We start from the raw sequence: 13,460 nt of genomic DNA on the forward strand, positions 1-13,460 counted from the left end.
ATCTGCTGTTAGAAGCTGTCTTTTCCCCTGGAAAAATGCCACGAGACGTGATGCAGAAATGAGTTTAATTCAGCATTTTGTGTCCAAATCTGTGTGCTGAATATCTATGAAATAAAGTAAAGAAAGCAACAGACGTCTGCTGTTTTTATTCAGGAGATTCAGATGAAAAGGACCAGTGAGGGTTTGTTAGATTAATCTGGTTTTACTCTCTGTGAGAATTAATGAAGGAAAAAGGCAAGTTTATCTGTAACAATTCAAGGAAAAGGTGATTCAAAGTGCTTTACAGAGACATTAAAACAGAAGAAATAAAAAGCAGGATTTAAAATTTAAACAAAAGAAAGAAATAAGAACAATAGATAAAATCAGAAAAATTATATAAATGAAAGATAAAATCAGTTAAAATATGATTCAGTTTTGAAACTCAAGCTTATTCAGATGTTTCTTCAACCTGGACTTAAATCCTGAGAGTTTCAGCTGATCTGAGGCTTTCTGGGAGTTTGTTCCAGACATGTGGAGCATAGAAGCTGAATGCAGCTCCTCCAGGTCTGGTTCTGACTCTGGGAACTGATAAAGAACCGGATCCAGATGACCTGAGGGGTCTGGGAGGTTCATACTGGGTCAGGAGGTCAGAGGTCAGAGCTTTATGGACCAGCATCAGAACTTTAAAGTCTATCCTCTGATGGACCGGCATCAGAACTTTAAAGTCTATCCTCTGATGGACCGGCATCAGAACTTTAAAGTCTATCCTCTGATGGACCGGCATCAGAACTTTAAAGTCTATCCTCTGATGGACCAGCATCAGAACCTTAAAGTCTATCCTCTGATGGACCGGCATCAGAACTTTAAAGTCTATCCTCTGATGGACCAGCATCAGAACCTTAAAGTCTATCCTCTGATGGACCGGCATCAGAACCTTAAAGTCTATCCTCTGATGGACCAGCATCAGAACCTTAAAGTCTATCCTCTGATGGAGCAGCATCAGAACTTTAAAGTCTATCCTCTGATGGACCGGCATCAGAACTTTAAAGTCTATCCTCTGATGGACCGGCATCAGAACTTTAAAGTCTATCCTCTGATGGACCGGCATCAGAACTTTAAAGTCTATCCTCTGATGGACCAGCATCAGAACCTTAAAGTCTATCCTCTGATGGACCGGCAGCAGAACTTTAAAGTCTATCCTCTGATGGACCGGCATCAGAACTTTAAAGTCTATCCTCTGATGGACCGGCAGCCGGTGGAAAGACCTCACAGCTGGACTGAGCTGCTCCACTTCTTTGGTCTCAGTAGGACTCCAGCAGCTGAGTTCTGGATGAGCTGCAGGTGTCTGACTGACTTTTTAAAGATGCTTTTACAATAATCAGACCTCCTAAAGATGAATGCATGGAGCAGTTTTTCCAGATCTTTTAGCCTTGATATATTCTTAAGGTGATAGTCGGCTGACTTTGTTGTTGCCTGAATGTGTTTTTAGGTCTGAATCCATCACTAAACCCAGATTTCTGGCCTGGTTGGTAGTTTTTAGGTAGTTTTTAGACCCCTAACCTGTGCTTAAATACATTTTGATGTATTAATCCGTCCTTTCCCCCCCGAAGGCCTTTGGAAACTCCTTCCTGTGGCTGTTGATGCAGAGTTTTGACTTTAAATAATCACTTCAGGACCCGAAGACCATCGCTGGCGTTTGAATCACAAAAATAAGTGTTTGTTTAAGGAAAAATAATAGTTTATAGTAGTTTTTAGATTTACAGATTGAAGCTCAATCGTTTCTCTTTGGCTCCAAAGACGATTACCTCAGTTTTGTTTTTGTTTAACTGGAGAAAGTTCAGTCATTTATCCCCTAAATGCATTTTCCAAGGGCCTGTACAGGCCCTCGGGCTCCTGGGGACATTGTAATATATATCTGTGTGTCATCTGCATAGCTGTGGTAGTTTATTTGGTTGTTTTTTATAATCTGTGCCAGTGGGAGCATGTAGAAAATAAGAATAAGTTCGGAGTCTGAATCAGAACTAATCAGAAGAAGAAAACTAACTAAATGTATTTTAGCCACAGAATGCATTTAGCTTTTGTTTTTTCATGCAGATGCTTAGTTTAATGGCTGTAAATAACGTTTTTATTGATTTGATTTAGCTGTGAAGAAGTCATATTGACTAAAAGCTTTTTTATAAAGCTGTATTTTCACCTTTCAGTCTCCTGCAGAACATCAACTCGTGTTTTTTGGGACACAAAGCGATTAAACGCAATAAAAATAAATGGAATTAAGCCAGTTACTTACGGCCCACCCTTGTTTTTCTTTACTATGGTTAATTTAGTCACTTTGAACATGTCACAGTCGCTTTATTTAGTTCAATAAAATGCAAACAAACATGAAATATGATGTCAAATGCTGCTGAAATGGGATTTATGTCCCGTCCTCATGGTTTTAGGGGATTTTTTACAGGTGTTTCCAATGAAGATCGATTCCTTCAAACTTCTATTAGTTTCACTGATAAAAGATTTGTAGAAATACACAATATAGGAACTGGCTTTTCTGTTTCATGCATATAACTTAATATTTGGAATACTGCAAAATGATTTTTCCAATTCTAAAGAACTGGATGGGAGTTTTCACATGATTTATTTCTAGATTTATTTAGTAAAACTGGCTCCAGCTGTTCCCCACGGCGTCGTCTTTCCAACGCATTAAAGAAAATAAAACAAATCATAAAAGAAAGAAACACGTTGTCCTGCAGGTTTGCAGCAGCTGCTCCAGACCCTGAACCAGGATTTAATGTGAGGACATGTTTAGATCCTCTGAATCAGCAGCTGATTTAAGGAACCCTGCTATGAAAATGACTCTGAGCGACTCTGGACACCTTCACAGTTATTGTTGCAGTTTTACTGGAGTCTGTTTTATGTATTTAAGGTCAAAGGTCAGGCAGATGTTGCACATGTCTCCATGGAAAGCTGCTGAATCTGAACACACCTTCTGAGGCTGCACATAAATACAAATAATTCAAATAATCTAATCATTAGTTAGATAAAGGCCGGCGGTGGAAAGGATCAGATTTGGCAGACAGTTAGTTCCTGAATGAGGAGTTTAAAGTGCAACGACTTCCTCTGACTGAGTAAAAGCATTAAAACTGATCTCTTCTGATTCTTTATCCTGCTGAATATACGTTTCTGTTTGCATTTCGCTCATTTAAATCAGATTAATTAGTATTCAAAGTGTTTTTCATGTGATCTGATCTAATTCATTTGGTTACAGGTTCGATTCCCGGCTGGTTCTCTTCTGGCTTCCTCCCACCGTCCAAAAACAGGCTGTTAGGTTAACTGGAGTCTCTAAAAGCGGGTATAGAAGATGGATGGATGGATGATTCACTTGCAGAAGGGCTGCTTTGTCCACGTTCTGATTTTTAAAAGAGCAAAATGAGACAATTGAGAAAATTGTTGTCGTGGAGGCTTTTATTGGACTCTCAGAGAGACAAATGGTACAATCCAGGTGATTGAAGCAATTCCAAATGATTAAAAATGTCTTTTAAAGGAAGGTTTATGTAAAACAACAGCAAATATGCCTCAATCCCAACTTTTCTGAGGCTGTTACTGCTATTAAATTAGCTTAAATGTTCTAAATATAATGAAGCAAAGACCCTGAAAATCCCTCCTTTGGATCTTTTGTTAAATAAAGGTTTAGATTGATTGAATGACAGATTTAAGGTTTTATTGCACTTATTACTTTAATGGAAATGAAGTTTGCATTAAGAAAAATGTACGTAATTGAAGAGAAATACAGCGATTAGTTTCCTCTTTGAGACAGTTCTTCCACTGCTGCCTCACATATAAGCCAATAGATATATAATATAGATATATAAATAAATAGAGTATTGGCCAGGCCAAGAATAGAGATTATCCAGCACAAACATGAACAGCGTTGGTGGTTTTCTCGGCAGGTTCTGCAGCGCTGAAACTTGAACCAGAGTCTGAACCATGGCAGCAGCCTCCGGTTTTGTAAGTGGGGCTTTGTCGGCTGTTCATTCAGCTTTCAGCCGCGTCAGCCTTTCTCTATGCTGGCCAGGACAAACAAAAGAGCACCCTGATTGGCACCGGTCCCTTTCTGTGGAACAATAACAGGGCGCAGCCTCTCTATCAAAACGCTTAATTCACCAGAGACACGAAACTAACTTTTGCTTGTCTTATCGGACCCAAACTGTGCGCATTTTGCAGCTTTCGGGGCCCGAGAATGAGGGCTGGGGATGGACCAGTTGCTGTGGAAACGGTCTGCTGTCAGAGGAAATCCAAGTGACCTCCGGCCGCAGCTTTAACTGCCTCCATCTGACCGGCGTTGAATGTTTTTGGAGCGGGTCTGAGTATCTCTGTAGTGTCACAGTTGAGTGAGAGACGACATGTCTGGGACTGGACCACGTAAGTTTTGGTTGTTTCTACGGTTAACAGAGCAGTTTGACAGCTCAAAAGTGGGAGAATGAGCTTGTGCTGGAGACTTAAATGCTGTGGAAATGGTTTGTTCAGTGCGCGGCGACCTCACAGACTCAGATCCTGAGGATTCGGAGGAGCTAACTCAGATGGTGTGTCTGGAGTCAGACCTGAAGGACGGACAGTAAGACATTTACTCACTGTGACCCATTCTCTTGTTCTTTTATAACGATCCACATCTATCTGAGCCTCAGCTGAAAGCCGCGTTGACAGCATGAATGTGTGTCTGTAAGGATGATGGAGGTTGAAGTGGGACACCATGCCGTGCTGTTAACACGCTGTGAAGGGAAATTCAGTGCCCTTGCCAACCAGTGCACGCACTACGGCGCGCCACTCAGCCAAGGTAAGAAGCGTTTTACGCACATCTGTGGGTCTCACCTTCCTGAGCCGCAGCTTTGGTGCAGCAGCGCCACGCATCGGGGTCATTATTGTCCCAGGTTAATCTGTTCATTCTCCCTCTTTATGCGTAAACACCGTGCACGTGCACGTGCGCAGGCGTTTTGACAGGGAACAAAGTGCGCTGCCCGTGGCACGGCTCCTGTTTCAACGCCCACACCGGAGACCTGGAGGAGTTCCCCGGCATGGACTGCCTACCCTGCCACAAGGTAGAAACCCACGCAGCCTCTGCTGCTCCTCAGGACATCTGTGGTCATTCTGATTTATCCTTTTCCTTTTTCACAGGTCAAAGTTCAGAACAGCAAAGTGTACGTGTCTGTGAACAGAAAGGTAAGTACTCAGTTACTAGAATAAGGCTCTGTGCAGTATTTTCAGCAGGAATAAAGTGACTCTGGAACAGAAAACAGTTGTTGAATCAGCTGAATTTTCTTTTGCTGAAACCAGGACACAGCTGGAATACAGCTGGATAAAATCATTAATACAGAACACACATTAGGATGCCGGCTGAACCATTCAGGCGAGCAAAGACACCCTTTTTCACACCTCTCATCCTCACAAAAAATCACGAAGATATGGATAGAAATGCAACTCCTGCCCCTTTTTTAACGATCGGATAAATATTCTTTTACCACCAAATTGAAACGATCATATCTCCGGTTTTACGTGGTGAATCAAAGTCAAATAAAAACCAGGAGATAGTTTCACATCTGCACTTTTGAATAAAGTTGACGACAGCGCTCCAGGTGACCTAGTTTGTTTTCTATGACACCGCAATGATCATAGACCTCAGAGGGTTAAAATCATTAATACAGAACATTAAGATTAACATTAGGATGCTGTCTGAACCATTCAGGCGAGCCTTTTTCACACCACTCATCCTCCTCTTCTCGTGAGTTTTTAAGGAGTTGTGTTTCTGCATGATTCAGAACATCTGGCAGCAAAAACGGATACGGAGTATGGGAGCTGCGGTGCCAGGAGTCAGTCACACGGTTCTGCTCCTGGGAGGAGGTGAGGACGGACCGTCTTTATAACCTGTGTGGTGTCGGCATTTAAAGCCAAACTGTCAATCAATGCTGTGCAGATCAGATCAAATCAGAGTTTCTTCATAAATCTGGCACCAACTTTCAATCTATACATTCATAGTAACCCTTTAAACCTCATTCTAAGCCAAAGTACCCAATAATCTTGAGATCTAACGACCCATATGTTAAGATTTGTGATTTTTTATCACATCTGACATCACTGCAGTTAAAAATTAATGTTTTTTTGAGTTTTTTTTGCTTTTGGAGGAACAAATTGAATCAGACTGGAAGGATAACACTCCTGATTATTTATAAATGTTCCAGTTTATGTGATTTATTCTCCTTTACTGTGCGGATAACATGAGGTGTGATGGTCCTGATATGCTCCATCGGTCAGTGAAACCGTGCTTTAACTCCCAGGAGCTGCATCCCTGATCTGTGCCGAGACGCTGCGGCAGCAAAACTTTGGCGGGAGAATCATCATGGTCTCCAGAGAAGAGCTTTTCCCTTATGACAAAACCCGACTGAGCAAGGTGCAGCTTTTAGACCAGTTTCTGCTCAGATTTACCGGCTGTATTTAAAGGCTGGGTGCTGTTTGCAGGTGATGAACGTGGAGAGTAACACCATCCTGCTGAGGAGTAAGGACTTCTTCCATCAGTATAACATCGAGGTGTGGCTCCAGAAAGAAGTGAGTGTTACCTGCTGTGACTATAAGAAGGAAATATTCAGCTGGAAAGGTCACAAACCAGCTGCTGTGTTTTCAGGCGTTGTCCTTGGACACAGACAAGAAGACGCTCACATTTGACGACGGCTCAGTCCAGAGTTATGATCAGATGCTCATCTCCACAGGCTGCAGGTACACAAACATTTAGGGCAAAAGCTGCTCTTCAGCGTGTGCAGATGGAGGTAAAACTGAGCCGTTTCTTTGCCGACTTTTGATTTAATCTCAGTAAAAATGCGTCTCCACTCAGAAATACCAGCATCTGGGTAAGCTTCCAGGAAGGATTTGTGCAGATATGCTCTGTAAGCATGCATCAGGCTGAAAGCTTTGAGGAGTTTGTTGCACTTTACCTTCTTTTCCATCCCAACAGTTTGGATTTAACAGTTTTTCTGCCATACTTGAACAGCAGGAAGCTGTGGCCTTTGGTGTCACGGTTCAGAGAGATAGGACCCAGATGCAGTTTTTTTCCAAAATCAAAAAGGTTTATTTACTAAACGGGGAGCAGGAACAAAAGGCAAAAATATCCAAAAATACCCAACATGAAAGGAAGACACTAAACAAACCACTATGGCTATATTAAACAGGCTATGAGGCAATCAAACGTATCTTTTTCCATGGAAGCATGGAGGGATAGTGAGGATTCTGCAGTGACTGAAAGGAAACCAGGAAGCTAAATACTGAGGAGGGAGGGATCAGTGAAGGAGGAGCAGCTGTGAACAATTAACCAGGTGACCTGAGTGAACCGAGGTGGGAAAAATAGGACTAGAACACAAGTGAAACCATGATTAAACAAACTGTGACCGATAAAACATAGACTGTGAAAGAGCAGGCTGTGGCCTTTGGTGAGGAAAGTGGTCGCTGCACAGCGAGGCTTATGAACGAGTTTATTTTATAGCACAATTCAAGGAAAAGGTGCTTTACAGAGACATTAAAACAGAAGAAATAAAAAGCAGGATTTAAAATTTAAATAAAAGAAAGAAATAAGAACAATAGATAAAATCAGAAAAAATTATATAAATGAAAGATAAGATCAGTTAAAATATGATTCCGTTTTGAAACTCAAGCTTATTCAAATGTTTCTTCAGCCTGGACTTAAATCCTGAGAGTTTCAGCTGATCTGAGGCTTTCTGGGAGTTTGTTCCAGACATGTGGAGCATAGAAGCTGAATGCAGCTTCTCCAGGTCTGGTTCTGACTCTGGGAACTGATAAAGAACCGGATCCAGATGACCTGAGGGGTCTGGGAGGTTCATAGTGGGTCAGGAGGTCAGAGGTCAGAGCTTTATGGACCAGCATCAGAGCTTTAAAGTCTATCCTCTGATGGACCGGCATCAGAACTTTAAAGTCTATCCTCTGATGGACCGGCATCAGAACCTTAAAGTCTATCCTCTGATGGAGCAGCAGCAGAACTTTAAAGTCTATCCTCTGATGGAGCAGCAGCAGAACTTTAAAGTCTATCCTCTGATGGACCGGCATCAGAACCTTAAAGTCTATCCTCTGATGGACCGGCATCAGAACCTTAAAGTCTATCCTCTGATGGACCGGCATCAGAACTTTAAAGTCCATCCTCTGATGGAGCAGCAGCAGAACTTTAAAGTCTATCCTCTGATGGACCGGCATCAGAACCTTAAAGTCTATCCTCTGATGGACCGGCATCAGAACCTTAAAGTCTATCCTCTGATGGACCGGCATCAGAACCTTAAAGTCTATCCTCTGATGGACCGGCATCAGAACCTTAAAGTCTATCCTCTGATGGACCGGCATCAGAACTTTAAAGTCTATCCTCTGATGGACCAGCATCAGAACTTTAAGGTCTATCCTTTGATGGACCGGCAGCAGAACCTTAAAGTCTATCCTCTGATGGACCGGCATCAGAACCTTAAAGTCTATCCTCTGATGGACCGGCATCAGAACTTTAAAGTCTATCCTCTGATGGAGCAGCATCAGAACTTTAAAGTCTATCCTCTGATGGACCAGCATCAGAACCTTAAAGTCTATCCTCTGATGGACCGGCATCAGAACTTTAAAGTCTATCCTCTGATGGAGCAGCATCAGAACTTTAAAGTCTATCCTCTGATGGACCGGCATCAGAACTTTAAAGTCTATCCTCTGATGGACCGGCAGCAGAACTTTAAAGTCTATCCTCTGATGGAGCAGCATCAGAACTTTAAAGTCTATCCTCTGATGGACCGGCATCAGAACTTTAAAGTCTATCCTCTGATGGACCGGCATCAGAACTTTAAAGTCTATCCACTGATGGACCGGCATCAGAACCTTAAAGTCTATCCTCTGATGGACCAGCATCAGAACTTTAAAGTCTATCCTCTGATGGACCGGAATCAGAACCTTAAAGTCTATCCTCTGATGGACCGGAATCAGAACCTTAAAGTCTATCCTCTGATGGACCGGCATCAGAACTTTAAAGTCTATCCTCTGATGGACCGGCATCAGAACTTTAAAGTCTATCCTCTGATGGACCAGCAGCAGAACCTTAAAGTCTATCCTCTGATGGACCGGCATCAGAACCTTAAAGTCTATCCTCTGATGGACCGGCATCAGAACCTTAAAGTCTATCCTCTGATGGACCAGCATCAGAACTTTAAAGTCTATCCTCTGATGGACCGGCATCAGAACTTTAAAGTCTATCCTCTGATGGAGCAGCATCAGAACCTTAAAGTCTATCCTCTGATGGACCAGCATCAGAACTTTAAAGTCTATCCTCTGATGGACCGGCATCAGAACCTTAAAGTCTATCCTCTGATGGACCGGCATCAGAACCTTAAAGTCTATCCTCTGATGGACCAGCATCAGAACTTTAAAGTCTATCCTCTGATGGACCAGCATCAGAACCTTAAAGTCTATCCTCTGATGGAGCAGCATCAGAACTTTAAAGTCTATCCTCTGATGGACCAGCATCAGAACCTTAAAGTCTATCCTCTGATGGACCGGCAGCAGAACTTTAAAGTCTATCCTCTGATGGACCGGCAGCCGGTGGAAAGACCTCACAGCTGGACTGAGCTGCTCCACTTCTTTGGTCTCAGTAGGACTCCAGCAGCTGAGTTCTGGAGGAGCTGCAGGTGTCTGACTGACCTTTTAGGCAGACCCGTAAAGATGCTAACTGAGATGTGGTCTGTCCTGCAGAGCGAAGGGCTTGGATGTGCCCGGCATCAAGCTGGAGAACATCAAGATGTTGGAGACGCCAGAGGACGCCAGGAAGATCCACGCCGCCAGTCTGGGCCGCAACGTGGTCCTCGTGGGAACCTCTTTTGTTGGTACTGTGGCTGCTTCCATATGTGTTTGAGATGGAGTTGCTTTGTGTTGTTTTTTCCTTTCAACGTGGAGAAACACTTAGGTTTCACTGATTTTAGAGCGGCTCACTGCTGTGCTACCTTGCAGTAACCTTTGCAGTGGTTCTGGTGACCCACAAGAACAGCTCTGGCTTCAGGTTGGTTCTCACTTTGGAGGCCCAACCTTCTCCAGCCGCTGGACTTCAGCCAATGCTGCGGTTGCTATGGCCGTGTGGCGCTGTTGCTATGTGCAGGGCTTCAATAACAGAAGTATTACCAACACACCACTTGAGTTCAGGAATGCAGTAGCTTCCCTGCACTGCCACTGCAGCCCAGAGCAGGTTGTGCAGAGGTCAGTGTGGGAGCTCCTGAACCAGCTGTCGAAGTGTAGCAGCATAGAGCTGAGCTTGGGTGTGACTTTCCTTTCTTTAGGGGTCAGAGGACATCTAAAGGTTGCTAAAGCACCTCCAGGGCTTTAAAAAGAGAGTAAAAGGAGCCCAAAATAGATTTTACTGTTATCTGAGGACTGAAGATGAGAGTTTTAGGAAATAAAAAGCTCATTTTCTTTGTTTTATTTCTCTAATCGTGGATATTTTGGTTATAAACGCCTATATAAGGCTGCAGTAATTAAAACCTTCTTCTCCTAAAGGACAGGTTTGTAAGGTTCCTTTTAATATCTTAAACTCTTTGCTTTTCTGGTCTCATTTCAGTCCGATTCAGAATCGTTTCCCATTCTTTCCATTGTCTGCCTCCTCAGTTATTCACAGCACCAACCCTGATGCATTCGCTTCTTTTCAGGGATGGAAGTTGCATCTTATTTGATAGACAAAGCCTCGAGCATCACGGTGATCGGGAGCAGCGAGCTGCCGTACCAAAACACTCTGGGTCGGGAGGTGGGAAAGATCACCCTGTCGGTAAGAGAGAGTATCCATCCTGTCTTCTCTGCTCAGTCTCTCGTGTTTGAACCCTTCTGTTTCTGCAGATGCTGTCAGAGAAAAACGTGAGATTCTTCATGAATGACAGCGTGGTAGAGGCCAAAGGCTCGGAGGGCAAGGTGAGATCAGACCCAGCAGGCAGAGTGAGGGAGGCTGTGTTTGCAGGAGGATGTTAAAGAGCTCCTCTTTTCATCCAGGTCCAGGAGGTTGTGCTTAAAAGTGGAAAAGTCATCCCCTGTGATGTGCTGATTGTGGGTATCGGTAAGTGGAATCCATTTTACTGGAGTTTGTTTCTAACTTTCACAGATTATCTCTGTTCTATCAGCAGCTGTTAACTAGTTAAACTAGTGAAAATGGTCAGATTCGGTGCCAGTTTTCCTCAAAGCAACAGAAACCTCAGGCCTGTGTAAACAGCCAACATTTATCATAAAAAAAAACTAACTTTCACAGATTATCTCTGTTCTTTCAGCAGCTGTTAACTAGTTAAACTAGTGAAAATGGTCAGATTCGGTGCCAGTTTTCCTCAAAGCAACAGAAGCCTCAGGCCTGTGTAAACAGCCAACATTTATCATAAAAAAAACTAACTTTCACAGATTATCTCTGTTCTTTCAGCAGCTGTTAACTAGTTAAACTAGTGAAAATGGTCAGATTCGGTGCCAGTTTTCCTCAAAGCAACAGAAACCTCAGGCCTGTGTAAACAGCCAACATTTATCATCAAAAAACTAACTTTCACAGATTATCTCTGTTCTTTCAGCAGCTGTTAACTAGTTAAACTAGTGAAAATGGTCAGATTCGGAGCCAGTTTTCCTCAAAGCAACAGAAACCTCAGGCCTGTGTAAACAGCCAACATTTATCATCAAAAAACTAACTTTCACAGATTATCTCTGTTCTTTCAGCAGCTGTTAACTAGTTAAACTAGTGAAAATGGTCAGATTCGGTGCCAGTTTTCCTCAAAGCAACAGAAACCTCAGGCCTGTGTAAACAGCCAACATTTATCATAAAAAAAACTAACTTTCACAGATTATCTCTGTTCTTTCAGCAGCTGTTAACTAGTTAAACTAGTGAAAATGGTCAGATTCGGTGCCAGTTTTCCTCAAAGCAACAGAAACCTCAGGCCTGTGTAAACAGCCAACATTTATCATAAAAAAACTAACTTTCACAGATTATCTCTGTTCTTTCAGCAGCTGTTAACTAGTTAAACTAGTGAAAATGGTCAGATTCGGTGCCAGTTTTCCTCAAAGCAACAGAAACCTCAGGCCTGTGTAAACAGCCAACATTTATCATAAAAAAAACTAACTTTCACAGATTATCTCTGTTCTTTCAGCAGCTGTTAACTAGTTAAACTAGTGAAAATGGTCAGATTCGGTGCCAGTTTTCCTCAAAGCAACAGAAACCTCAGGCCTGTGTAAACAGCCAACATTTATCATAAAAAAAACTAACTTTCACAGATTATCTCTGTTCTTTCAGCAGCTGTTAACTAGTTAAACTAGTGAAAATGGTCAGATTCGGTGCCAGTTTTCCTCAAAGCAACAGAAACCTCAGGCCTGTGTAAACAGCCAACATTTATCATAAAAAAAACTAACTTTCACAGATTATCTCTGTTCTTTCAGCAGCTGTTAACTAGTTAAACTAGTGAAAATGGTCAGATTCGGTGCCAGTTTTCCTCAAAGCAACAGAAACCTCAGGCCTGTGTAAACAGCCAACATTTATCATAAAAAAAACTAACTTTCACAGATTATCTCTGTTCTTTCAGCAGCTGTTAACTAGTTAAACTAGTGAAAATGGTCAGATTCGGTGCCAGTTTTCCTCAAAGCAACAGAAACCTCAGGCCTGTGTAAACAGCCAACATTTATCATAAAAAAACTAACTTTCACAGATTATCTCTGTTCTTTCAGCAGCTGTTAACTAGTTAAACTAGTGAAAATGGTCAGATTCGGTGCCAGTTTTCCTCAAAGCAACAGAAACCTCAGGCCTGTGTAAACAGCCAACATTTATCATAAAAAAAACTAACTTTCACAGATTATCTCTGTTCTTTCAGCAGCTGTTAACTAGTTAAACTAGTGAAAATGGTCAGATTCGGTGCCAGTTTTCCTCAAAGCAACAGAAGCCTCAGGCCTGTGTAAACAGCCAACATTTATCATAAAAAAAACTAACTTTCACAGATTATCTCTGTTCTTTCAGCAGCTGTTAACTAGTTAAACTAGTGAAAATGGTCAGATTCGGTGCCAGTTTTCCTCAAAGCAACAGAAGCCTCAGGCCTGTGTAAACAGCCAACATTTATCATAAAAAAAACTAACTTTCACAGATTATCTCTGTTCTTTCAGCAGCTGTTAACTAGTTAAACTAGTGAAAATGGTCAGATTCGGTGCCAGTTTTCCTCAAAGCAACAGAAACCTCAGGCCTGTGTAAACAGCCAACATTTATCATCAAAAAAACTAACTTTCACAGATTATCTCTGTTCTTTCAGCAGCTGTTAACTAGTTAAACTAGTGAAAATGGTCAGATTCTGTGCCAGTTTTCCTCAAAGCAACAGAAACCTCAGGCCTGTGTAAACAGCCAACATTTATCATAAAAAAAACTAACTTTCACAGATTATCTCTGTTCTTTCAGCAGCTTTAACTAGTTAAACTAGTGAAAATGG

The 13,460-nt window shown here is 42.2% G+C and overlaps 1 protein-coding gene across 1 annotated transcript in view; it reads left to right on the forward strand.

The window, feature by feature from the left end:
* Window positions 1-4,511: 4,511 nt before the first annotated feature.
* The window catches only part of aifm5 (apoptosis inducing factor mitochondria associated 5), a 42,927-nt gene continuing 33,978 nt past the window's right edge, over window positions 4,512-13,460 (forward strand). Inside the window, exons 1-12 of the mRNA XM_072374846.1 lie at window positions 4,512-4,585; window positions 4,695-4,804; window positions 4,957-5,066; window positions 5,143-5,187; window positions 5,784-5,865; window positions 6,300-6,412; window positions 6,481-6,567; window positions 6,644-6,735; window positions 9,739-9,869; window positions 10,683-10,798; window positions 10,867-10,938; window positions 11,017-11,080. Of these exons, the coding sequence (XP_072230947.1) occupies window positions 4,551-4,585; window positions 4,695-4,804; window positions 4,957-5,066; window positions 5,143-5,187; window positions 5,784-5,865; window positions 6,300-6,412; window positions 6,481-6,567; window positions 6,644-6,735; window positions 9,739-9,869; window positions 10,683-10,798; window positions 10,867-10,938; window positions 11,017-11,080 (1,057 nt within the window). The 5' untranslated portion in view covers window positions 4,512-4,550. The remainder of the gene's footprint in view (window positions 4,586-4,694; window positions 4,805-4,956; window positions 5,067-5,142; window positions 5,188-5,783; window positions 5,866-6,299; window positions 6,413-6,480; window positions 6,568-6,643; window positions 6,736-9,738; window positions 9,870-10,682; window positions 10,799-10,866; window positions 10,939-11,016; window positions 11,081-13,460) is intronic.

Source organism: Leuresthes tenuis, unplaced genomic scaffold, assembly GCF_036924035.1.
Source record: "Leuresthes tenuis unplaced genomic scaffold, fLeuTen1.0.hap1 SCAF_21, whole genome shotgun sequence".
In the NCBI taxonomy this organism is placed as follows: Eukaryota; Metazoa; Chordata; class Actinopteri; order Atheriniformes; family Atherinopsidae; genus Leuresthes; species Leuresthes tenuis.